We start from the raw sequence: 24,981 nt of genomic DNA on the forward strand, positions 1-24,981 counted from the left end.
ACCCTAAAGGGGAATGTAGAGAAAACTAGACTCCTTTAGGAATCTAACTGGCTGGTACGAATGATCTATGAGATACAAATATTCATGCAGGTTCATGTAAATTTTTATGCAAATATATGCAGCTTGAAAATTGACCAATTTAAACTTGGGAGGGGCTTGATTGGTCCATTTTCAAGCTGCATATATTTGCATAAAAAATACATAAATCTGCATGAACTTGGAAATGTTTGCACCTCATTGATCATCCCTACTGGGCTGGAGACCATTTATGCAGACTAGATGGAAGCCATTTGTGTCTCATCCTGACTCGCCTCTCTTTCTATCCCTGACAGGTTCCCCTCCACATTTGTGGGGAATGCAGAGGCACCGTCTCCTCCTCTCAGCACCTCCCCACCAGCCGCCACCCTCCCACTTCTGCAGGCCGTCAGCCCTAACCCCTCAGACGGGACTCTGAACCCAGCGGAGGTAAAGCCCCCAGCCAGCGGCACAAGGAAAGCCAGAGTCCTGTATGACTACGAGGCAGCGGACAGCAGCGAGCTCCAACTCAAGGCAGACGAGGTGAGTAGACCGGCCACAGCTGCGAGTTATCCTTTGTGCTCCTCTCAACTTGCAGAACTTCTAATCTTCCCTCTTGTTCCTTAGCTTATCACAGTTTACAGCCTCCCCGGAATGGACCCAGACTGGCTGATTGGAGAAAGAGGAAACAAGAAAGGAAAAGTACCAGTTACTTACCTGGAGCTCCTCAGCTAGACTAGAGTAACAGGTGTGCAGATTCTCTCAACAAGCCAATGGCCCCCAGGGTCCGACTCATTGCTCAGAGGCTGCTGCTTCCAATCCCCAGGTCATCTGTTGTTGCAAGTTCCCCTTCCTCTCCGCACCTCTGATCGGCCTCCAAATTGTCCCCACTGCACAGTAGTAGTTACTGTGCTTAACTCTGCTGAGAGGGGGCAGCTCACAGGCTTAATCATTTCATCACCAGACCTGCTTGCACTAAAGTCACAGACACGAATAACCCCCCTCAGAGTGAATGCTGGAACGATGAGATGAGGTTGTATGTGGCCGATCAGTCCCAATGTTTTTGGTTTTATTTTCTTCTGTTCCCCCGTTCCTGCACAGCTCCCCTACCCTGTTTTATGGAGTTCTGCCCTATTTCTAAATTGCATTGTAGAGTACAGAGAGAGATCACTTTAGCCGCACTATGCAGAGACAGAATGTATCAAACGACGTGCTTGGCCACAAAAACGTCTAAAGCTTGAACTACTCTGTGACTATTCCGATCCCTGTAGAGCCAAGCCATCTTTTTCTATCACATTCCTTTGTCATAAGTATGTACTGTTTCTCCCCTCCCCCCTGCTGCTTTTTTCACTTGTGCCCTGCAAACAGTAGAGGGAGCCATATTGCGGTCCGGGGCTACTGTGAGCAATTCTCTGTGGTTTTTCCCATGCTTAGACCCGCATGATCCGTTTGTGTACCTGCAGCCCCATTTCTATCAGTGAAAGATGGATCCTGCAGTGTAGGGGTGTCCACTGCATGTGTGATGCTACTGAAGTCCGTTTTAAAGTAAACCTGCCACTAACAGGAAGTCCTGAACTACGTTATGTCATTTTATGTTAACTGCAGTCTATGCCTAGATATTTGTTCAAATAATCTGATGCTTCAGTAAATTAAAGTACACCTGAACTGAGAGGGATATGGAGGCTGCCATATTTATTTCCCTTTAAACAATTCCAGCCATCCCCAGTTCTATGCAACATTCTAAACCAGAGTCCTCTAACAGAAGCAGTATCTGTCTGTGAGGGTTCGTTCACACTAAGGGCCCTTTTTTCCAAATCAACCACAAAACGCTTGTGCAATGAATCTCTATGAGAAGGTTCATATCAGCACATTGCGTCCAATAAGCTCTGTCTGTACCATTTCTGGCATGTTTTTTGCTATAATGGAAGGTATAGGAAGAGCGCTATACGCTCACAAAACAGATTTATGCGGCGATTGCATTCGCATTTTTTTTTAGAATAAATACATTGTATTTATTCTTTTCCGGGTCAAAGTTCACTCTCTGACTTGCGTCAGGGAGTGAATGATAAAACCGCTCTGGAAAAGTGTTTAGAAAAGCACTTTTACCAAAAACACAGCGCGCAGTTAAGTGCCGGTAGGGAGGGAAGAAAACCTGCCGCACAAAATCGAAAACCGCTTGCGTTTGCGATTTTAGATGTGAACGAGGCCTAAAGCTTATGATTTATGGTCCCTACGACTGTAAAAGACAGCAATTATTGTCCATGTAGACAGATCAATTTGGATGATAATTTGTGTTTTTTGTTCCTATTCAACAATAACTAACGATCCCTCCATTCAAACTACTGTGTGTGGTAAATTTTGCACTTCTGCTAACAAGATCCGATCGAAGAATCGTCACTTAGCCATTGTTAAATTCAACCATGCTCCGACGACATTTAATTGCCACTTGTCAGGGATCACCTAGTTGTAAATCCCTCTAAAACTGATTAAAAATATCAGTTGCATCAGATGGAAGATCTAGGTCTCAAGGGGGTTGGGGGTGTGGTAGTAGTCAATTGCATAGGGCCCCATAGTTGGTGACTAGATTTCAATCAGAGAAGGATCTATCTGTTGGGAATGTCAGGTGGCCATCTTAGTGTATGGCCACCTTAACTGGTCACCGCCTCCTTTTAACCACACGTAAGTGTAAATATGCTGACGCTTCTAGACTGCAACTTTCTACATGTAAGAATTATTGCCACTCATCCACAGAAAACTCTAAGCGGCAGACATTGGTCTCAATTCTGGTAGCTATGTGAGGTAAATATATTTTTGTAAGTGAAATACCTCATGCAGTATTTTTCTTTTTTAGCAATTCTGAAAGATTTTTCTGCATTTCCGAACATGCAGTAAAACCTGCAGTATTTTTAGCAGTAAGCATGCAGTAAATAAATAATAATAGTAGTCTTTAATTGTCAAGTTAGGATAGTCTTTGGAAGATTTTTTTTGAGGGGGGAAGGTGCATTTGATCATGTAGCAACCTATGAAAAGTTTATTTTTAGGCATCCCCTATAATAAAAATCCAGTAAATATTTGGAGTTTTATTTCTACTATTCTTTTCTATTACACAGCCCTAATAGGAACTCCAATAAAACTGCAAAATGTATACAAATTGACTATACCTCCAGGTACAGGCAGGTCTTAACCTCCCTGGCGGTAAGCCAGAGCTGAGCTCGGGCTATGCCGCGCAGGGGGAGATCTCAGCCCCTGGTGGGGCGATTTTAATTCTGTAAATTGCTGTGCGCGCAGCCAGCACTTTGCTAGCCGCGCGCACAGCTTGATCGCCCGCACGCAGCGGCGAAAGAGGGCCCCCCCCCCCCCCCCGCCAGAGCCCTGCGCTGCCCGGACCAATGAGTTCCGGGCAGCGCTATGGGCTGGATCGGGTGTGCCTGACGTCAGGACGTCGGCTGACGTCCATGACGTCATCCCGATCGTCGCCATGGCGACAGGAGAAGCCAAACAGGGGAACGCGTTATATACGCGTTCCCCTGTTTGCTATAGATGCCGGCGACGATCGGACTAGAGGGCCACATGCGCCCTCTAGTGGTGTTTCATGTAGCTACCACTCTGGTAGCTTTACATGAAACATTAAAAAAAAAATAAAAAAAAATTGGAATTCTGCAATTTTTGCAGAAAAAATTAACCGCCAAGGAGGTTAAAGGGCCCCATACACTGGTCCATTTTGGAAATAGATTGCCGATCCATTGGCCGATTTCGATGCTGCTGCCAGCAGATTGATGGTGCATAGAGTTGCATTGGATCGAATGGTCCAATAATGCATTTAGATCGATTTCCAATAGATTTCATTCTGAAATCTGTTGGAAATCTGTTCCTAGTGTGTGGCACACATCAGATTCCTGTCAGATTCCGACTTGACAGGCATCTGACAGAAATCTGATGGTCGAATCTGCTGCAAATCTATAAGTGTATGGCCATCTTAAAACTGATCGGTAAATTATGTGCTAACATGTCTCCTAATTTCCATGATAATAGCTATTTTCTGTAAAAATAAATGCAAATTACCTCAATTTACCATATGAGGTAAAACATGACTAAAACCCTCCACAATTGCTAAATGCCATTACCTCATGTGGTAAATTACCATCCATGAGGTAATTTGTTTGAAAATCCTACCAGAATTGAGGCCATTCTTGCTATAGGTAAAACCATTCTCAATAATAACTAGTTAAAAAAAAATAATACTAGAAGTTTAAGATTCTGCCATAAGAATGTACTGTATGTTCGCGCTTATGCATATTGGATAGAGCAAAAGCCTTTTTAGAATGAATCCTTGTTAGGCTGCCCCTGAAATGAGGGGACCACACATTCAGAGCAGCATTCCAGGCCTTCTGATTGAAGGTTTGTATTAAAGTGGATTTGTACTCTTGAACAGGACACAAGGAAAACAGAGAAAGGCACCCTGTGTGTTTTAAGAGATCAGAGCCTGTCTAATCCCCCCCCCCTCATCTTCAAGTAATCACAAGTGTAATTTGATCTCTCAGCTGCGTCAGTACAGACATTCAGCAGTCCTTAGCAGACACAGCTAATTTGTAAACGCGGGATGTTAACACTTTATCTGCTTCCACAAAAACAGGAAGTAGTCATACTGCAGATTTATTGCAGGATTTCTTATCAGCTGTAAAAAATGTTTTTCTTTAAAGTTTAGTATGCTGTTGTGGATCTTTTAGAGCAGAGAGGAAGTTCTGAGTTCAGGTCCTCTTTTACGTAAACTTTTATAGTTGTCCAAAACAACCAAATCTTCCACTGAATTCTGTCATCCTGCTCTAGGACCATATCCACTGCTAAATGACTTCCTGCAGGGAAACCATCGTGTGCCCATCCCTATTCATTGTACAGCACTGCTGCGTTATGAGTCAGTGCTTTATGAATACCATCTTCAGCTCTGCTGTAGTATCACTTTGCACTTGACCTCCTCTACTGTCTGGTGTTTTTGCTCTTAGAAGACACAAAATGGCTGCCGCACCATCAACTAAGGGCCACAGTCACTCCAGCATTCCTTGTCCTGCTTAGTTTTTTTTATTATTATTTTAAACAAGTGGCAGGTAAAAACCAAAAGGCCCACTGCTTCACTCTTAAGTAATGATTACTTTTCTTTTATTCTTGTGTGTTATTTATTGCCTGTCTGCATTTACCGTCTGTGTTTGATTAGATATATTAATAAATTAAGTAATTCCTGCATTTGTGGTGGATGTTTTCATCGGGCAGAGACAAGTCAGACCAAAGTATGTAAACAAGGTTTTCGTTTTACTTTACAGTATAAATAGGATGTCAAAAAAATATGAGTTGTCTTCCAGAAAAAAACAAAATCGTACAAAAACAAAGGAAAAAAAAAGGAATATAGCGCACACAGACACAGTAAAGGCAAGCACTGCATGCTGGGAACCAAAGGTGGTATCATGGCTGAAACGGCAGATGTAGTGAGGTGGTTCTGCTGCTGTCCCCAGCAGGCTGATGCAATGAAGGCAGTACAAAAAGTAACAGCAACCAATCAAATCCTGTCCCGCCTACTGAGGTTAAACTGGATTGGCTGGTTTACGTAATGTTGCACTGCACAGCTAAATAAGCGTATGTGGAAGTACACGGCAGTGCGATAGACACTAGTCTGTACAAGGATGCATTGTCATGTTCTTGTTTAGCTGTGGTCCATGAAGGATGACAGGAAGTTCCGTTATATACACATCTTAAACATCCTCGGCAAAGTTTGTTTTATCTCTGTACATGTCTTATAAAAGCTTGGACTAGCTGGATGATTGGCTCCTGGGCCTCGGGGGCGGCCTTGGAGGAAGTTCCAGACTTCTGCTGCGGAGTCGGTAGATGGCCAGCAGCAGGAGAGGAAGGGACGCCGCGCCGTGTGTACCGAGACAGGCTGGACACAAGAGTGCTCTGAAAGGACATGTAGAAGAAATCGTTATGGCTCTATACAAAATGTCACTATGATTCACCATGCATCCCCCCATGTTTGTGCATTCATTGTTTTCCCTTGGAATTAAAGTACAAGAAGAGTTGTGTGGGGTGGCACACCTTACCCAAGTAGTGGCTGATTATCCCCGGGTGGTAAACCACGTCAACTCAAAGAATCAATGTTAAAAGTCCAAAGATAGGTTAGCACAAATCTGTCCAGATGCAGTTCTGGTTTATTGCAGATAACACCCAGATTTTGACAATTGTTTCGGGGCCCCAGGGGGTTCCCTTCTTCAAAGAAGTGCAGACAGACAATATTGTTTGGACTTTTCTCAGGAATGGGACCCCTTTAGACCCCAAAACAATTTTCAAAACCTGTGACATATAAATTAAGTTCACCTTGGCTTAGAAACATTGCTATGACACATATTACCACACAAGTCGTCTTGTAATTTAGTATTATTAAATCTTATCCTCCCTTTTTTAGCACAAGAAATAAAAAGGATTTTTTTTTTGTCAACCATGAAATCCGTACATTTTTATGCCCTCTAAAGTACTGTACATTCTTCACAGCAAGTGGGTGATTAGCTACATATCAACAAAATGTGGAATTACACTTTAAAAGAAAAATGCCCGAAATTCAGCAATGAATGTTGGGCAGCAGCAGAGCTGGTGTTGCATCTACAACATGCACAGCGCCAGCACAGCCAAACTGAGTATACATGCTTGTTCTGAGGCAGACACTGGCAGGGCAATAAGGTAACATTTTTGCCAAAATGAAAGTGAGGTAGATCTACAGCCAGTTTCACTAAAACCTTTTCATCTCTTAAGATTGTCCTTTGTCTAAAAGTGATTACATAGTTTTAGATTTCAATATTGTATTAGTATATCCAGTTAGCCTTCCATACAGTGAAAATAATGTAATATAAAAGTGCGTCATTTTAACAATAATTATGTATAAATGATAAGTCAGTGTTTGCCCATTGTAAAATATTTTAAATCCCTGATTTACATTCTGACATTTATCACATGGTGACATTTTTCCTGCTGGCAGGTAATGTAGCTGCTGCTTGCTTTTTTAGCAGTTGGAAACAGCTGTAAACAGCTATTTCCCACAATGCAGCAAGGCTCACAGACCGGAAACTGCCAGGAGTACATCGGTACTCGGAGCTTCTTGTGGGAGGGGTTTCACCACAATATCAGCCATACAGCGCCCCCTGATGATCCGTTTGTGAAAAGGAATAGATTTCTCATGGGAAAGGGGGTATCAGCTACTGATTGGGATGAAGTTCAATTCTTGGTTACGGTTTCTCTTTAACACAATGGAAAGATCTTATTAAAATAAAACCCAGAGTAACCCTCCTTCATGAAGCAACAATTGTTCCCATGATAATCCCAATGCAGCAGTGAAGATGCCGACTCTCCTCACTCGATGCAGCAGTGAAGATGTCACCCTGCCTTCCAATGCAGCAGTGAAGATGCCTCGCTGTTTCCCAGTCCTCCCCCGACGCAGCAGTGAAGATGCCACGCTGCTTCCCCATCCTCCCCCGACGCAGCAGTAAAGATGCCTCGCTGTTTCCCAGTCCTCCCCCGACGCAGCAGTGAAGATGCCACGCTGCTTCCCCATCCTCCCCCGACGCAGCAGTAAAGATGCCTCGCTGTTTCCCAGTCCTCCCCCGACGCAGCAGTGAAGATGCCACGCTGCTTCCCCATCCTCCCCCGACGCAGCAGTAAAGATGCCACGCTGCTTCCCCATCCTCCCCCGGCGCAGCAGTGAAGATGCCACGCTGCTTCCCCGTCCTCCCCCGACGCAGCAGTGAAGATGCCACGCTGCTTCCCAGTCCTCCCCCGACGCAGCAGTGAAGATGCCACGCTGCTTCCCCATCCTCCCCCGACGCAGCAGTAAAGATGCCACGCTGCTTCCCCATCCTCCCCCGGCGCAGCAGTGAAGATGCCATGCTGCTTCCCCGTCCTCCCCCGGCGCAGCAGTGAAGATGCCATGCTGCTTCCCAGTCCTCCCCGGACGCAGCAGTGAAGATGCCACGATGCTTCCCCGTCCTCCCCCGACGCAGCAGTAAAGATGCCAAGCTGCTTCCCTATCCTCCCCCGGCGCAGCAGTGAAGATGCCATGCTGCTTCCCAGTCCTCCCCGGACGCAGCAGTGAAGATGCCAAGCTGCTTCCCAGTCCTCCCCGGACGCAGCAGTGAAGATGCCACGCTGCTTCCCAGTCCTCCCCGGACACAGCAGTGAAGATGCCATGCTGCTTCCCAGTCCTCCCCCGACACAGCAGTGAAGAGGTCACGCTGCTTCCCCATCCTCCCACGATGCAGCAGTGAAGATGCCACGCTGCTTCCCCGTCCTCCCTCGACGCAGCAGTGAAGATGCCACGCTGCTTCCCCATCCTCCCACGATGCAGCAGTGAAGATGCCACGCTGCTTCCCCGTCCTCCCCCGACGCAGCAGTGAAGATGCCATGCTGCTTCCCCGTCCTCCCCCGATGCAGCAGTGAAGATGCCATGCTGCTTCCCCATCCTCCCCCGACGCAGCAGTGAAGATGCCATGCTGCTTCCCTATCCTCCCCCGGCGCAGCAGTGAAGATGCCATGCTGCTTCCCAGTCCTCCCCGGACGCAGCAGTGAAGATGCCACGCTGCTTCCCAGTCCTCCCCGGACGCAGCAGTGAAGATGCCATGCTGCTTCCCAGTCCTCCCCCGACGCAGCAGTGAAGATGCCACGCTGCTTCCCAGTCCTCCCCGGACGCAGCAGTGAAGATGCCACGCTGCTTCCCAGTCCTCCCCGGACGCAGCAGTGAAGAGGTCACGCTGCTTCCCAGTCCTCCCCGGACGCAGCAGTAAAGATGTCACGCTGCTTCCCCATCCTCCCACGATGCAGCAGTGAAGATGCCATGCTGCTTCCCAGTCCTCCCCCGACACAGCAGTGAAGAGGTCACGCTGCTTCCCCGTCCTCCCCCGACACAGCAGTGAAGAGGTCACGCTGCTTCCCCGTCCTCCCTCGACGCAGCAGTGAAGATGCCACGCTGCTTCCCAGTCCTCCCCGGACGCAGCAGTGAAGATGCCATGCTGCTTCCCAGTCCTCCCCCGACACAGCAGTGAAGAGGTCACGCTGCTTCCCCGTCCTCCCCCAACGCAGCAGTAAAGATGCCACGCTGCTTCCCCGTCCTCCCCCGACGCAGCAGTGAAGATGCCATGCTGCTTCCCCGTCCTCCCCCGATGCAGCAGTGAAGATGCCATGCTGCTTCCCCATCCTCCCCCGACGCAGCAGTGAAGATGCCATGCTGCTTCCCCATCCTCCCACGATGCAGCAGTGAAGATGCCATGCTGCTTCCCCATCCTCCCCCGACGCAGCAGTGAAGATGCCACGCTGCTTCCCAGTCTTCCTCCGACGCAGCAGTGAAGATATTGCGACTCCTACCCCAGGTTTTATATACTTATTGCCTGACTCCCCTGTAGTCCAGTGGGCTAAGTGGAAAGACTTAAAAACTCCTACATTTTAACAATGCAGTCACTAGACCTATGTAGTTTTCTTGTTGGAAGTCCAATCTTGAGGTGGCCACTAATGATACAATTTGCAGAACAATTACAAATAGATTCTTCGTATGCATGATCGTAAATGATAGTTTGGGACAACTAATGGACAAAACTCTCCTAACCAATCAGATTAATGGGATCGAACCGAAATTCGGATCGATTTCATTAATCTGATCGGTTAGGAGATTTTTGTCCATTAGGTCCTAAGCAATCATTTATGATCATTCATATGAAGAATCGTTTGTAATCGATTGTTCAGCAAATTGTATCATTAGTGGCCACCTTAAGTTTTTCATTGGCAGTACTTTGCAATGTCAATCTGATCGCTTGCAAAATGCTATATTCTTGGAAACTGCACAAGAATGTTTCCATTGGCGTAATGTGATTTTACCTGATCATAAACGTCAGTCCTGCTGCATTTTTCATGCAAACGTGTATTTTTTTGATCCGGTAACTTTATTTCTTGCTCAGTATTTTTTTTTTTTTATCCCAACCCCCCACCCCCAATAATTTGAAGTTGAACTATACGCCCGTAGGATTGCACAAAAATCATGTCGGAGAGGCGTGCAGTTGGTATCTGTGAAATCCAACGCAATTATAATTCATGGTGGGAAATGGCACTAAAGGCGAAGCCACACTGCAGAACCCTTTGTGATCTGTCTGCGCAAAAATTGTCACGATCGTGAAACATTACATTTTTTTCTGATATTTTAATGCAACTCAATGGGAATGTGTTTTTGAAAATGCAAAGCAGTGTGGACAGATCACAAAGCGCTCTGCACTGTAGCTCAGCCTTCAGAGTCTTTCAAAATGGTTCCATTAAATTACGATTACAGTAGCCCTAATTTATTTACCCAGAATCTTAGTTATTGACAGGATGGTTCTACAAACCTTCCCAGCCACTGCATCCTATTACAGCCCAGTGTTCTCCCCAGGCATTTTAGCCGGGTGCTCCACCCAGCTACTTTTTCATGCCGCCCAGCTGGAAAAAAAATTCTGGAGAGAACACTGCAGCCTATAGTCGGGTGCTTAAGAATACAGTGCGATGCATTAGTGTGGTACTGCTGGATGATAGAATGTGGTGGGATGCCATATTGTTTGGTAAGGACGGTGCTAGTTCCCATGTCCACCAACAGACCTAAAGTCATTATATAAAAAACAATCATGTGGCCTCCATTCCTGCATGATGCAGACAGTAATATTCGAGTTTACATTGATGTATGTTCCATACCAGTTCGGAGGCGAGCTCTTGTTTCATGCGCTGTTTGTCTCGGGGGTGTATGGAGGGATCCCGCAGATATCGCACGGCTTGTGATATTGACAGGTAGAAGCAGTTCTCAATGATAAACAGCAGCAGAGGCCTGGAAAGAAAAGAGTCCATGCTTTAAAAAGGAACTTCAAGCATAAGGGCCCGTTTCCACTACAGCGAATCTGCATACGTTTCCTGCATGCAGATTCGCATAGACAATACAAGTGGATGGGACTGTTTCCACTTGTGCGGGATTCTGTGTGGTTCATTGTGCAAAAAAAAATAAAAATCTGCAGACCCATCAGAATTCGCTTGCCGCACACCCGCACGCAATTCGTCGGTAATGTAACTAAATAGGAAAACCGCAAGCATTTTAGTCTTGCGGTTTTCCCTGCGTTTCTGCTTAAAAACCCATGTCAATGCTTGCCGGCATTGACATGGTTAAAATCGCGTTGCACATACCTCGAGCGATTCCGCGTGAAAATCCGCATAGAAAAGGCAACGCAACCGCATGCAGTTTCGTTGCCGCGATTTTCCCGACGAAATAGCACCGCACAAGCCCTAAATGAACTTCAAACATGCAATACCATCCCCACACTGCCCCCTGGTGGAAAAATACAGTTTTAATGCATTATTGATTTTGCTTTCTGCAGAGGACTAAAATTCCCCTTGGTTGCCTATTGTATACTTCAGCAGCCTGCTAAGCCGACAACAGCCCCATACCTGACTCTGCTTGCAAACTCCTCCCACCGCTGCCCATTGCTGCATGGGGCATAAAAGATGGCAGGGAGCCAGTACAGAGAAGATTTAAAACATGCAAGCTGCTGCTACTTCTACCAACTACTGCAGAAGGTGCCTGTGCACCATGTAACTTTCTCTGCAATTGATTGGCCAACAAGCACCTAGTTCTGTTTCAGTAAACAATTTTTTACCAGCAGTGTTCTGGTGCAGTGCTAACTGCCAGTGCTCAGACATGGTTATGCAAGGCTTTCTGTTAACAGGTGTAATTACTAGCCAATCAGATAAAAGAGGGGAAAAATGGCTTGTTGCTGGGTAGATTTCTCATTACAGATGTCTGGCTGTGATAAGTCAGGAAAAGCACTACAAACAAGTATGGTAAGTTTTCTGACTTGATACCAATTATGTTGCAATTTGGATTTGGGCCAGTCAAACGCAGTTACGGCTGATTTGGATTGGTCCGGGTACAAAACTGCAATCAAATTAGCATCACTTAGCAGCCTCTCTAATGTACAGCCATCCTTAGGACACCTGAACTGAGAGGGATATGGAAGCTGCCATATGTACTTCCTTTTAAACATTACCAGTTACCTGACAACCTACTGATCTTTCATGCATCAGTAGTGTCTGAATCACACACCTGAAACAAGCATGCTGTCAGAAACCCCTAATCTGCTGCATGCTTGTTCAGGGTCTCCATATACCTCTCGCTTCAGTTGTCTTAAGTGAGAAAAGTATAAACATAAGGCAGCAATGGGGTTCTAAACCTGTGAAATCCATTGACGAAACCTACACAACTGTGGCATACAAGCAAAGCTACCCCTTTGAAGTATTTTCTACAATGATTTGCTGAAGGGACTCACTTGAGGTTTTTACTTTCTTCTGATGGGAATGAGGGAGCTGCTGACGGAAAAGGAGGATCTTTTTTCTTGTCCATCTACAAAGTAAGATATATCATAATCAGCATCACATCCATCTGCACACAAACTACATTCATAGTGGATTCTCAAATGGTGACTCTACAGCAGCAGTAACTATTGACAGAGCTCTATCGGCAATAATAGCGAATGATACATAGTGCAGGTATCACCAGTAACTTTCCTGCTGCATTGTGGTGCTAAAAAACCCTCATATGCCCATATGAGCAGGGCTGTGGGGTTGGTACAAAATTAATCCGACGCCTCTGTTTAGGAAACCACTGACTCCGACTCCAGGTACCCAAAAATTGCTTTGACACCAACCCCACAGCCCTGTGTATGAGGACTGTAGCTCGGCAAGGATCGGAACGTGAGCCCTCGGCTAACATTTCAGGATGCAGGATGTATAGACATGTCGCTAGCCTAGAGGTTAGTAATGCGTACGTTAGTATGGAGGTAGGACGAGGGACTAAGCGTGTTGAACGATAGAGTAGCATTCAGCAGACGGGGTGAGTAGGAGAACAATGCGCTCGAGTGTCTGCCATAGCTAAAGATCCAGCGTGCCCTCCCAAATGTTCACCCCAGGCGTTTATATTAACCACTTGATGACCCACCCTTTACCCCCCCTTAAGGACCAGCGTGGTTATTAGTGATCTGTGCTGGGTGGGCTCTACAGCCCCCAGCACAGATCAGGGTGCAGGCAGAGAGATCAGATTGGCCCCCTTTTTTCCCCCCTATGGGGATGATGTGCAGGGGGGGTCTGATCTCTTCTGCCTGCGTGTGGCTGGCGGGGGGCACCTCAAAGCCCCCCTCCGCGGCGAAATTACCCCCTCCCTCTCCTACCTGTCCCCTCCCCGGGGATCCGGGCTGCACAGGACGCTATCCGTCCTGTGCAGCCAGTGACAGGACGTCCCCTGTCACATGGCGGCGATCCCCGGCCGATGATTGGCCGGGGATCGCCGATCTGCCTTACGGCGCTGCTGCGCAGCAGCGCCGTACAAATGTAAACAAAGCGGATTATTTCCGCTTGTGTTTACATTTAGCCTGCGAGCCGCCATCGGCGGCCCGCAGGCTATTCACGGAGCCCCCCGCCGTGATTTGACAGGAAGCAGCCGCTCGCGCGAGCGGCTGCTTCCTGATTAATCAGCCTGCAGCTGGCGACGCATTACTGCGTCGCTGGTCCTGCAGCTGCCACTTTGCCGACGCACGGTATGAGCGTGCGGTCGGCAAGTGGTTAAGGTCAAAAGCTGCATCTAACTTGCTGTTCTGCATTCAGAGACGCCACATGAAAGAAACCAAGTTATGAAGGGGATATCTGTCCCCGTTATCTGTCCTGCTGAAAAGAGGCACTGCTGACTCCTTTTTTCTTTTAACCACTTGCCGGCCGCGTCACGCCGATGGGCATGGACACAGCAGCAACCCCAGGACCGCCGATCGCCGTAAGCTCCTTAATGTGTGGTTTGCAGGAGATCGCGCACGCCGAGTCCAACTCCGCCTTCAGTCTCCCAGCGGCAATCGCCACTAGGAGACTGCTAGATGGCGAAACCGCCGTCTAATTACCCTGTACAGCGCTGGGATCTAAGGCAACGCTGTACAGGGGACAGCCGCGGGACACGGCTGTCCCCTCCAGAGGCAGGGAAGTGATTGGCTGTCATAGGCTGGAGCCTATGACAGCAGATCACGCTGATTGGCTGTCTTGTCAAAAATATTTAATCTTTATTATCAGGTTGTCATTAGGTAAACTGAAATAGTGTAAGCACTATAATTAGAGAAACATATGCATATCTTATGGTATATGACTAATGTAACTGTTTGCATTATTATATCATGTGCAGTGTGTGTTTAATAATCCTATTATATCTGGTGTGCTGTGAATTATAGTAACCGTATGAACTGCTTATGAACTATAGATGCCCTATTACCTAGTAAGCTCAAACTCTAGGTGAACTCTGTGAATTCAACTCTCACCTACTAAGAATGAACTTTAAGTGACCCATTCAACTGTGCATAAACCCTGGAGTCGTAAATTTCAAGTTGGCCCCATCCAAGGCCAACTCCCCCTCACATGTCTGTCTCTTGTGACGACTGTGGAACTCACGTGAGTGAAACTTGGTTTAGGTACGATGTCCCCTATAAATATAGGTCAAGGCTCTGTTCAGAGAGGACATTGCCGAGATATGCTGTAAGGGAGGTGGTACGTAACTCTTTTTAATTTATGTACTCCTGATGGCTGAGAAATGTTGCTAGATATTTTTACTATTGCCTTTTTTATAATAACCCTGTTCTATGTGATCTTTGTATATTCTATGTTTATTATTACAAGAATACATTTATTTTAAGATAAAAAGTGATCTTGGTCTGAGACTCATTATTTCATTGGGGATATATGTGATACTAAAAATATATATTGTTGGTATGACTGGTTAAGAACCCATCTGACCGATCTGAGGAGAACTAACGCTTCACTGAGTTAGTATTCTCCATAGTTGGTTACCTATTTTATATAGGAGCTGGCAATTTTGGCGCCCAACGTGGGGCGCCAAAATTGCCAGCTCCTATATAAAATAGGTGACCGATCTGAGGAGAACTAACGCTTCACTGAGTTAGTATTCTCCATAGTTGGTTACCTATTTTATATAGGAGCTGGCAGTCTGGCGGGGGGAGGGAGGGCTGGTGACAAAATAGTAAAAAAATAAATAAATAGAGAAATGTATTAATGAATTGTGTTCCACTGGAAGTAAAACAATGTGACAATTGCTACCTGTAACTAATGGAGACTGGAAAAGGACTGAGTTTATATCAAGGAGGATGCAGTTACTTGGACACCACAACCCTCGTATCGCCTCACCTCTCCTGCCATGTTCAGCATCACATTACACCACAACCCTCCTCTCCTCACCTCTCCCGCCATGTTCAGCATCACATTACACCACAACCCTCGTATCTCCTCACCTCTCCCAACGTGTTCAGCATCACATTACATCACAACCCTCCTCACCTCTCCCAGCATGTTCAGCAACACATTACATCACACCCCTCGTCTCTCCTCACCTCTCCCAGCATGTTCAGCATCACATTACACCACACCCCTCCCCTCTCCTCGCATGTTCAGCATCACATTACATCACAACCCTCGTCTCTCCTCACTTCTCCCAGCATGTTCAGCATCACATTACATCACATCACAACACTCGTCTCTCCTCACTTCTCCCAGCATGTTCCGCATCACATTACAATACACCCCTCCCCTCTCCTCGCATGTTCAGCATCACATTACACCACATCCCTCCCCTCTCCTAGCATGTTTAGCATCACATTACATCACAACCGTCGTCTCTCCTCACTTCTCCCAGCATGTTCAGCATCACATTACACCACACCCCTCGTCTCTCCTCACCTCTCCCAGCATGTTCAGAATCACATTACACCACACCCCTCGTCTCTCCTCACCTCTCCTGGCATGTTCAGCATCACATTACACCACACCCCTCCTCTCTCCTCACCTCTCCCAGCATGTTCAGCATCACATTACACCACACCCCTTGTCTCTCCTCACCTCTCCTGGCATGTTCTGCATCACATTACAACACATCCCTCGTCTCTCCTCACCTCTCCCAGCATGTTCAGCATCACATTACATCACAACCCTCCTCACTCCTCACCTCTCTCAGCATGTTCAGCATCACATTACACCACAACCCTCCTCTCTCCTCACCTCTCCCAGCATGTTCAGCATCACATTACACCACAACCCTCCTCTCTCCTCACCTCTCCCAGCATGTTCAGCATCACATTACACCACACCCCTCCCGTCTCCTCGCATGTTCAGCATCACATTACACCACATTCCTCCCCTCTCCTAGCATGTTTAGCATCACATTACATCACAATCGTCGTCTCTCCTCACTTCTCCCAGCATGTTCAGCATCACAATACACCACAACAGTCGTCTCTCCTCACCTCTCTCGGCATGTTCAGCATCACATTACACCACACCCCTCGTCTCTCCTTACCTCAGCATCACATTACACCACACCCCTCCCCTCTCCCAGCATGTTCAGCATCACATTACACCACACCCCTCGTCTCTCCTCACCTCAGCATCACATTACACCACACCCCTCCTCTCTCCTCACCTCTCCCAGCATGTTCAGCATCACATTACACCACACCCCTCGTCTCTCCTCACCTCTCCTGGCATGTTCAGAATCACATTACACCACACCCCTCGTCTCTCCTCACCTCTCCCAACGTGTTCAGCATCACATTACACCACACCCCTCCCGTCTCCTCGCATGTTCAGCATCACATTACACCACATCCCTCCCCTCTCCTAGCATGTTTAGCATCACATTACATCACAACCCTCGTCTCTCCTCACCTCTCCCAGCATGTTCAGCATCACATTACACCACAACCCTCCTCTCTCCTCACCTCTCCCAGCATGTTCAGCATCACATTACACCACAACCGTCGTATCTCCTCACCTCTCCCAACGTGTTCAGCATCACATTACACCACATCCCTCCCCTTTCCTAGCATGTTTAGCATCACATTACATCACACCCCTCGTCTCTCCTCACCTCTCCCAGCATGTTCAGCATCACATTACACCACACCCCTCCTCTCCTCACCTCTCCCGGGATGCTCAGCATCACATTACACCACAACCCTCCTCTCTCCTCACCTCTCCCAGCATGTTCAGCATCACATTACATCACACCACACCCCTCGTCTCTCCTCACCTCTCCCAGCATGTTCAGTATCACATTACACCACACCCCTCCTCTCTCCTCACCTCTCCCGGCATGCTCAGCATCACATTACATCACACCCCTCGTCTCTCCTCACCTCTCCCAGCATGCTCAGCATCACAATACACCACACACCCCCTCCTCTCTCCTCACCTCTCCCAGCATGTTCAGCATCACATTACACCACACCCCTCCTCTCTCCTCACCTCTCCCAGCGTGTTCAGCATCACATTACATCACAACCCTCGTCTCTCCTCACCTCTCCCGCCATGTTCAGCATCACATTACACCACACCCCTTGTCTCTCCTCACCTCTCCCAGCATGTTCAGCATCACATTACACCACACCCCTCGTCTCTCCTCACCTCTCCCGCCATGTTCAGCATCACATTACACCACAACCCTCCTCTCTCCTCACCTCTCCCAGCATGTTCAGCATCACATTACATCACAACCCTCCTCTCTCCTCACCTCTCCCAGCATGCTCAGCATCACAATACACCACACCCCTCGTCTCTCCTCACCTCTCCCAGCATGTTCAGCATCACGTTAACAGTGGCCAAGAAAGTGCCGAATGATGGAGGTGCTTCTGCATCGAAGGCTGGCGTGCTGAAGTTCAGTGCTAGGAGCATCTGATACTCTGACAGGTCCAGAGGCTGCTAATACACAAAACAAGCAGATTTAGTCCAAAAAACCCTTCATTATACAAATGTCTACTAAGTGAAGGTGCACAAGAAGCAGTAACCAACTATATTGAAAAATAATTTGAAATAAAAAAAAAGTGCCCCTGGGAGGGGGGAGCCTCTGGATCCTAATGAGGCTTCCCCCGTCCTCCTGTGTAGCCCCGATCCAGCGTTGGGACTCCCGGGCAGCTGCAGATGGCAATATTTACCTTTTGGATCCAGTGCGGGCGCAGTACCACCTTTCCCCTCAAGCTCTCGCCGAAATAGCCAAGACCGACCGGTTCCGCTCTACTGCGGTGGATCCAAAAGGTAAATATCGCCGCATGCTACAAGCGCTAGTCTGCCTGCACACATCCACCGGCAAGCTTGGACGATTTTTGGAGTGAGCCAGCGCTGGATCGGGGCTACGCAGGACGATGGGGGAAGCCTCCCCACAAGCACTTTTTTATTCATTACAGATTCTTTTTAACTTCACTGAGATAAAATCAATGAAAAAGATGAACTCCAATTGGTTGCTGTTACAACCTAACAGACCTGCAGGATCTGGCAGAGGTCGGGTGTGAACGCTCGCAGGGCAGACAGTGTCTTGCTGAGGATCTTCAGGAGGCTGTGCTGGACCGCCCGCAGGGCTCTCAGCTCCAGGGCCTCAGTCTCAGGTGTCGGCTGCTTGGATGGAGTCTGAGGGGTGCGCTGACCGCGTGAGGGTGTTCCTGATGTCACAGCTTCCCCGCTCTTTATCTGAAAGCAGATGTATTATATAAGGGTGACAAGTCCTTGCAGGATCATGTGCAATCATCCTTGCTGGATCATGTGATCACACACAATCACCCTTGCTGGATCATGTGATCACATTCAATCATACTCACAGGATCATGTGATCACATTCAATCACCCTCACAGGATCATGTGATCACATTCAATCACCCTCGCAGGATCATGTGATCACATTCAATCACCCTCGCAGGATCATGTGATCACACACAATCACCCTTGCAGGATCATGTGATCACATTCAGTCATCCTCACAGGATCATGTGATCACATTCAATCCCCCTCACAGGATCATGTGATCACATTCAATCCCCCTCACAGGATCATGTGATCACACACAATCACCCTCGCAGGATCATGTGATCACATTCCATCACCCTCGCAGGATCATGTGATCTAGCGCAGTCACCTTCACACTCACCTGTAAGTAATGCTGCAGCATCTTCCGGCTGTTCAGCAGAGACGTGCAGGACTGGCATAGGTAACACAGACTGACCTGCAATCAGAGAGGTAAAGGAATTCATAAAGCATAACTACTCTCACAGGAATACAAGGGTATCGCCTTCTGTATGGTCAGGCTAAAACCCAATAGTGTAATATTACTGGAAACTGTGTTCCATCATATCCTGAAACACTGAAGCTCAATTTGCTGCACAAGCTTGACATCAATTTCTGCCTTTCCTTCATTAGAACTGATCGGATCAGAGGGATTCTTGTTTTTTTTCAATGTAAATAGAGGTAACAGTCATTCTCATATACACTGAGCAAGTCAAATACCAGAGACAGGCATCCTGTGCCCAAAAAATATAGCAGGGAATCCTTATCTGTAGGTTTACCTCCCTAGTTGTCCGATTATGTCAGGATTTTTGCTACTAGACGTAGGACATACTGCTTTAAAGCGGTATAGTCACCATAAAAATCAAATTTCAACAGCAACTGGTCTGAGTGTATTAAGTGATAAAGATGCTAATCCTGCATTCAAAACTTGCAAAACTTTTTCTGCTGTTATGATTTGGAGTTATCATATACTTAAGGAGCACTGGCCCTTTTAGTAGTCGGTGCCAAAGAATTGCATGCTGGGGGTTCTTTTTATCTATAATCTATTCCTCCTCTTACCTTTATTTCCCTGTCAGCTGCTTATCTGAAACCTAATCCCCTACTCACTTGTGTTTACAAGAAAGGCTGAGGTCGATTGGAGGAGACAAGAAAAAAAAGTAAAGGGCAGAAATGACATCACGAGTTAGCCTTAACTGTGGGCAAAAGACATGGCCCCCACCAGGAACAGAATTATCGTCATTTACTATAGAACATTCACTGAAATCAAAATGTGGACAGTATAATACATGTGCTATGTAAGTAAATCAAGTATTTATCTACTTATATATGTGTTTTTTTTCCCTGGCATAGTATGGCTGATCCTACTGCTTTAAAGAGTTCATGAAGCAAAAATTGAAATACCTAAGAAGAGTAAAGCCTCAGGATCCTTAAAGTGGATCCGAGATGAACTTTTACTCATTGCATAATTGTGTTCCTTTCCTATTGTTTATACGGCATTCATCAAGCCAAATACTTTTTTGTTTTAATACTCTAATTCCCTATAAACTAAACAAGCCACGCCCACAGGTTTTCAGAGAGCCAAGGCACTTTCAGACAGTAGCAAGGGCTCATGGGAGCTCAGTCTGGGCAGGAGGAGGGGGAGGTATTACTAGCCAGAGATTTCAGAGGCAGAGGGGAGGAGGGAGGAGGAGGGGGGATTAGTTTTTTTTTGCTCAAGATGCAGAGCCTGCCTCTGTGTAATGTTTACAAACAACATGGCTGCTGTCATTGTATCAGAGGAAGAAATAATCATATCCTATTAAAGCTGTTTGCAGATAGATTTGCTGTGTAAACTATCTAAACTTTAGATAAGATAAATAGACAAGTTACTTGTTATAGTTAGTTTTTCATCTTGGATCCGCTTTAAGCCTATAAAAAAAAAAATCAGTTTTACTCACCTGGGGCTTCTACCAGCCCCCTGCAGCCGTCCCGTGCCCTCGCAGTCACTATCGGATCCTTATTTTCGGCCGACAGGTTTACTGTGCAGGTCTCCTTCTGCACGATCCTGTCCGCAATAGCGCCCTGCGCTGGCCGCTATTGCAAACAGGAAGGCATAGAAGGCTACGCGTTGCCAGGCCTGTAGGCAAAGTGAAAGTAGCTGGCGGTGGGGGACAGGAGGATCCGATAGTGACTGCGAGGGCACGGGACGGCTGCAAGGGGCTGGTAGAAGCCCCAGCTGAGTAAAACTGATTTAAAAAAAAAATTAGGCTTAATGCCTTCTTAAAGGGTTTAAAAAATAATAAATAATCAGATTTACTTATCTGGGGCTTCCTCCAGCCCTTGGAAGCCTATGTATCCCTCGCCGCAGCCCCGCTCCAAGCGGTCTCCCGGGGTCATCTCCGGACAGGTTGAGGGCCCTGCACATGCGCACGGCTGCGCCGGTCCTGACATCGGGAGCATTCTGGACACATAGGGCCTTGACTCACAAAGCTGTGCTAACTCATACTTGACCATCACTAGCTACAAGTTCCCACAGTGGAGTCTACCTCACCTGAATGTCTTTCATTAGCTGCGGTAAGTGGAAATGCCATTCCTTGGTGAAGTTGGAGAGCTGCAGCAAGAAGCCCACGGTGTGATCGGCCTCTTCCAGACACGCCAGGTTCTGTACCGTCCGCACTGCGCTCAGACACTGCGGATACAAAGACATACGCAGCACGTTACTACACAAAGTGAGATGTCGCATGGAGCACAGAACGCCAACAGGCTGGATTCCCGTATTGAAAAACATAGTAAATGTTCCTTCAGCTCTACACAAAACAAGGATTCAGTGAAATAAAATATCTTTATAAAGTCCTGGCCATCACTCTACAGAATAAATCACTGGGACACATATTGGATTATTCCCCCGATTCATTGTTCCACCAAGAATGTTCTATTAAAGTAAACCTGTATCTTTACAAAAAAAAAAAAAAAGTTAGATAGGTTAGTAGGAGGAGCCTCTGGATGCTGCAGAGGCTTCCTCTATCCTCCGCAACCCCTTCGCTGCCAGTCCATGCAATGACAGCTTTTGCTGCCCGTCACATTTTTCTGCTTCTGCAGCATGTCTTCACACATGCATGTGCAGCAGGATCTTTATATCCTCTGCTGCCTTCGTCACTGCGCTATACATCATCCCGTGCATGCGCAGTATATTCTCAATCACAGTTCACTCAAAATTCTTTATATTGTAGGCCTCTTAAACACCCCAAATTTTTAGTGTATGGAGGAGATCCTCTGATGTACCTCTGCGCAAATTTGCAGCCGCCGAGCCCAGCTGGTTCCTGAGATATGGCATACGCACCTATCTTGTGAACCAGCAGGGCCTGGGGGCTGCAAATCTGCAAATAGGTAGATCGAGTTTTCCCCTCCATACCCTCAAAATTTGGGGTTTGTAGGAGGTCTAGAATTTAGAGGAAAACTAAAAAGTCAATGAATTAAATCCAGATTAAATTACCTGGGGCTTCTACCAGCCCCTGCGACATACTGATCTCCCAGTCCGCAGCGATCCAGTTTTTTTTTTCCGACGACTCAGCCAGTTGATGGCCAATGCGCCTGCGCGGCCCTCGATCAGCAAAAGCTGTCATAGCACCGGGTCATCTTGCAGCTGTGCTCCCCTCCATGGCCTCGTTACGCAGGAGTCAGCAAGCGCGCGCGCGCACAGTAGCAAAGAGCTGCTTGCACATGGAGAAAAAAGCCATGCACAAGCGGGCCCCATGCTACTGCAGAGGGCATACTTTGCACATGCGCAGTGTGGCCAGGTTCGTACACGGGAACTTTAATGTTAAAGATTGTTCAGAAGGTCCCAGCACAGCACAGGACGGGGGAAGGAGGACTGGGAAAGCCTTTGGACCATCCAGAGACTTCTTCCTACTGAAGTATCTAATTTAAAAAAAAAAATTGGGTGATAAAGAGCTTTAGGGAACAAATAGCCCCCAAATGAGAACCACTCTGGACAGCAAAGCAGGCTTTATTAAAGAGACACTGAAGCGAAAAAAAATGATGATATTATGATTTGTATGTGTAGTACAGCTAAGAAATACAACATTAAGATCAGATACATCAGTCTAATTGTTTCCAGTACAGGAAGAGTTAAGAAACTCCAGTTGTTATCTCTATGCAAACAAGCCATCAACTCTCCGACTAAGTCGTGGAGAGGGCTGTTATCTGACTTTTATTATCTCAACTGTAAGTGAACTGTTTTCTTTTTATCTGCTAGAGGAGAAGTCATTACTTCACAGACTGCTCTGAAAGACTCATTTTGAATGCTGAGTGTTGTGTAATCTGCACATATTATAGAATGATGCAATGTTAGAAAAAACACTATATACCTGAAAATAAAAGTATGAGAATATTTTCTTTGCTGCTAATCTTCTAGTAATTATTCATAGTACACAACCAATTCACTATATCATATATTTTTTTTCGCTTCAGTGTCTCTTTAACCACGGTTGTACAGCCTGCAGGACCATGTAGGGAGGTGATAGTTAATGTCCTCACAAACTTTGATAAAAGGGAGAATTTCACCCATTTTAACTAAAAAATCTAAAACATTCTCTTTACTTCAGTGTCCTTCTCAGTCTCCATCATTACAAAGGACAAGCAACGCTGTGCTATGACCTCACTTCCGCCCTCCCTGTGTTGCCTGCTTCTCTATTAGGAGCCTGCATAGAACCTCAAAACCCACAATGCAGTGGGCCACCTGACTTCCTGGCTCAGTTGCTGCAGCATGGCTGCTCAATTCAAACAACTGGGGATCTTAAACGGTAATGAAGGTATTTATGTGAGGAAAAGAAAGGGGAAAGTTCACACAAAGTGTCACACAAAGTGTTAGTGTGTATATATATATATATATATATATATATATATATATATATATATATATATATATATCAAGCTTTACGGAGTAACCAAGCAGGTCAGGGTGACCTAAACCACTAGGAATGTATAGGGGGATAAAAGAGACTGAAAAGCCCTCCTATTAATAAGCAATGCTTGGCGAGATTTGCATTCTTAAAACGGAAGGAAACTTGCAATAATTCAGCTATAAGGGAGCATTTGTGGTTATCCACAAGCTTTAAAGGGAACCAGAGAGGAACGGGGGGTGAAAAAAGAAACAGATTTTATACATACCGGGGGCTTCTTCCAGCCCCATAAGCCTGAATCGCTCCCACGCCGCCATCCTCAGCTTCCTGGATCCGCCGGTACCGGACCCGTCACTTCCGGCGGACGCGGCCAATTGTCCGCATCACAGGGGCTCCCTCCATACATGTACGCATGCGGCTGCGCAGTTAACAGCCACATGCGTATCTGTATGGGGAGAGCACCCTGTGATGCGGAGAATTGGCCGCGTCCGCTGGCCGACTTGACGACTCGCGGCAATGACGGGACCCGGTGGCGGCTGATGCAGGCAGCGGAGGAGTGCGACGTGGGAGCGATCCGTGCGTATGGGGCTGGAGGAAGCCCCAGGTATGTATATTGCATCCTCTCTGGTTCCCTTTAAGACACTTTAAAACTTGAGAGGACATTGCATTTGTTTCGGGCGAGGGGTGGTTTACTAACCACATAAAGGGGTTTGGATCCCAAGAGGGGGCCCCCTGGTAATTTTGCTGAGGGGGCCCATAGGTTGTTGCTGAACCCCACCTCCAACTGACAAAATTTCAACCAGTAACAATGTCACCGCTGTGCTCCTCTGGATAGGAAGGCAATGTGCTCGTATTCTTTTACTGCTTACAGTGGTGGACATTTGAAGCTCTGGAGGGCCACATAAAATGGCGAGGAGGGCCGCATTCGGCCCGCGGGCCTTGTGTTTGACACATTTGCTCTATGGTGTCCAGAGCCTTCCCTGTACTTTGGTGTCAAAATACTACCTGCAATATCCTCTCTTGGTGGACTCCAACAAAGTCTAAGGCCTCAGTCAGGAAGTTGTATCTGAGCGTCTTCAGCAGCCTCTCTATCAGGGTCATGGTCAGTCTGTACACGCCAGGCCACGATGGAGCATCCAACGCTTTTAGGGATGACAGAGGAGGTTGTGCCTACGGGAAGAGAAAATTAAACTGAATATCAAGGTTGATTGTTTTCATAAACACACAGGACGGTATGATTGGCCAGTCAGTTCATTGGAACCCTCACCAGTTCTCAGCTTATCAGCTTTCATGGGGTCCACTAGACCAGCTGTCAGTTCTCCTCTCCTAACTGTGCGGGAATCCCACCCAGGCTAGGTGCACACTTGGCAGAAATGCAAACGTTGCGGGAAATGCTGCGTTTTTGCCGCTA

At 46.9% G+C, this 24,981-nt stretch overlaps 2 protein-coding genes across 7 annotated transcripts in view; one reads left to right on the top strand and one right to left on the bottom strand.

Moving 5' to 3' along the window:
• SH3GLB2 (SH3 domain containing GRB2 like, endophilin B2) overlaps positions 1-5,253 on the top strand; it is a 136,416-nt gene extending 131,163 nt beyond the window's left edge. For all 5 annotated transcript variants that reach the window (XM_068248501.1, XM_068248500.1, XM_068248502.1 and 2 more), the window contains 2 exons: positions 333-558; positions 643-5,253. In XM_068248501.1, the coding sequence (XP_068104602.1) occupies positions 333-558; positions 643-750 (334 nt within the window). In that variant the 3' untranslated portion in view covers positions 751-5,253. The remainder of the gene's footprint in view (positions 1-332; positions 559-642) is intronic.
• A 45-nt stretch (positions 5,254-5,298) lies between these two features.
• NUP188 (nucleoporin 188) overlaps positions 5,299-24,981 on the bottom strand; it is a 132,201-nt gene continuing 112,518 nt past the window's right edge. The window contains exons 37-44 of one of the 2 annotated variants that reach the window (XM_068248499.1): positions 24,576-24,740; positions 21,221-21,358; positions 19,055-19,129; positions 18,397-18,600; positions 17,704-17,835; positions 12,372-12,445; positions 10,753-10,882; positions 5,299-5,958 (exon numbers count right to left, since the gene is read on the bottom strand). In XM_068248499.1, coding sequence (XP_068104600.1) covers positions 5,782-5,958; positions 10,753-10,882; positions 12,372-12,445; positions 17,704-17,835; positions 18,397-18,600; positions 19,055-19,129; positions 21,221-21,358; positions 24,576-24,740 — 1,095 coding nt within the window. In that variant the 3' untranslated portion in view covers positions 5,299-5,781. Of the gene's footprint in view, positions 5,959-10,752; positions 10,883-12,371; positions 12,446-17,703; positions 17,839-18,396; positions 18,601-19,054; positions 19,130-21,220; positions 21,359-24,575; positions 24,741-24,981 lie in introns of both variants that reach the window. The other variant, XM_068248498.1, reaches the window with a different exon arrangement.

This window comes from Hyperolius riggenbachi, chromosome 8 (genome assembly GCF_040937935.1).
Source record: "Hyperolius riggenbachi isolate aHypRig1 chromosome 8, aHypRig1.pri, whole genome shotgun sequence".
Classification (NCBI taxonomy): domain Eukaryota; kingdom Metazoa; phylum Chordata; class Amphibia; order Anura; family Hyperoliidae; genus Hyperolius; species Hyperolius riggenbachi.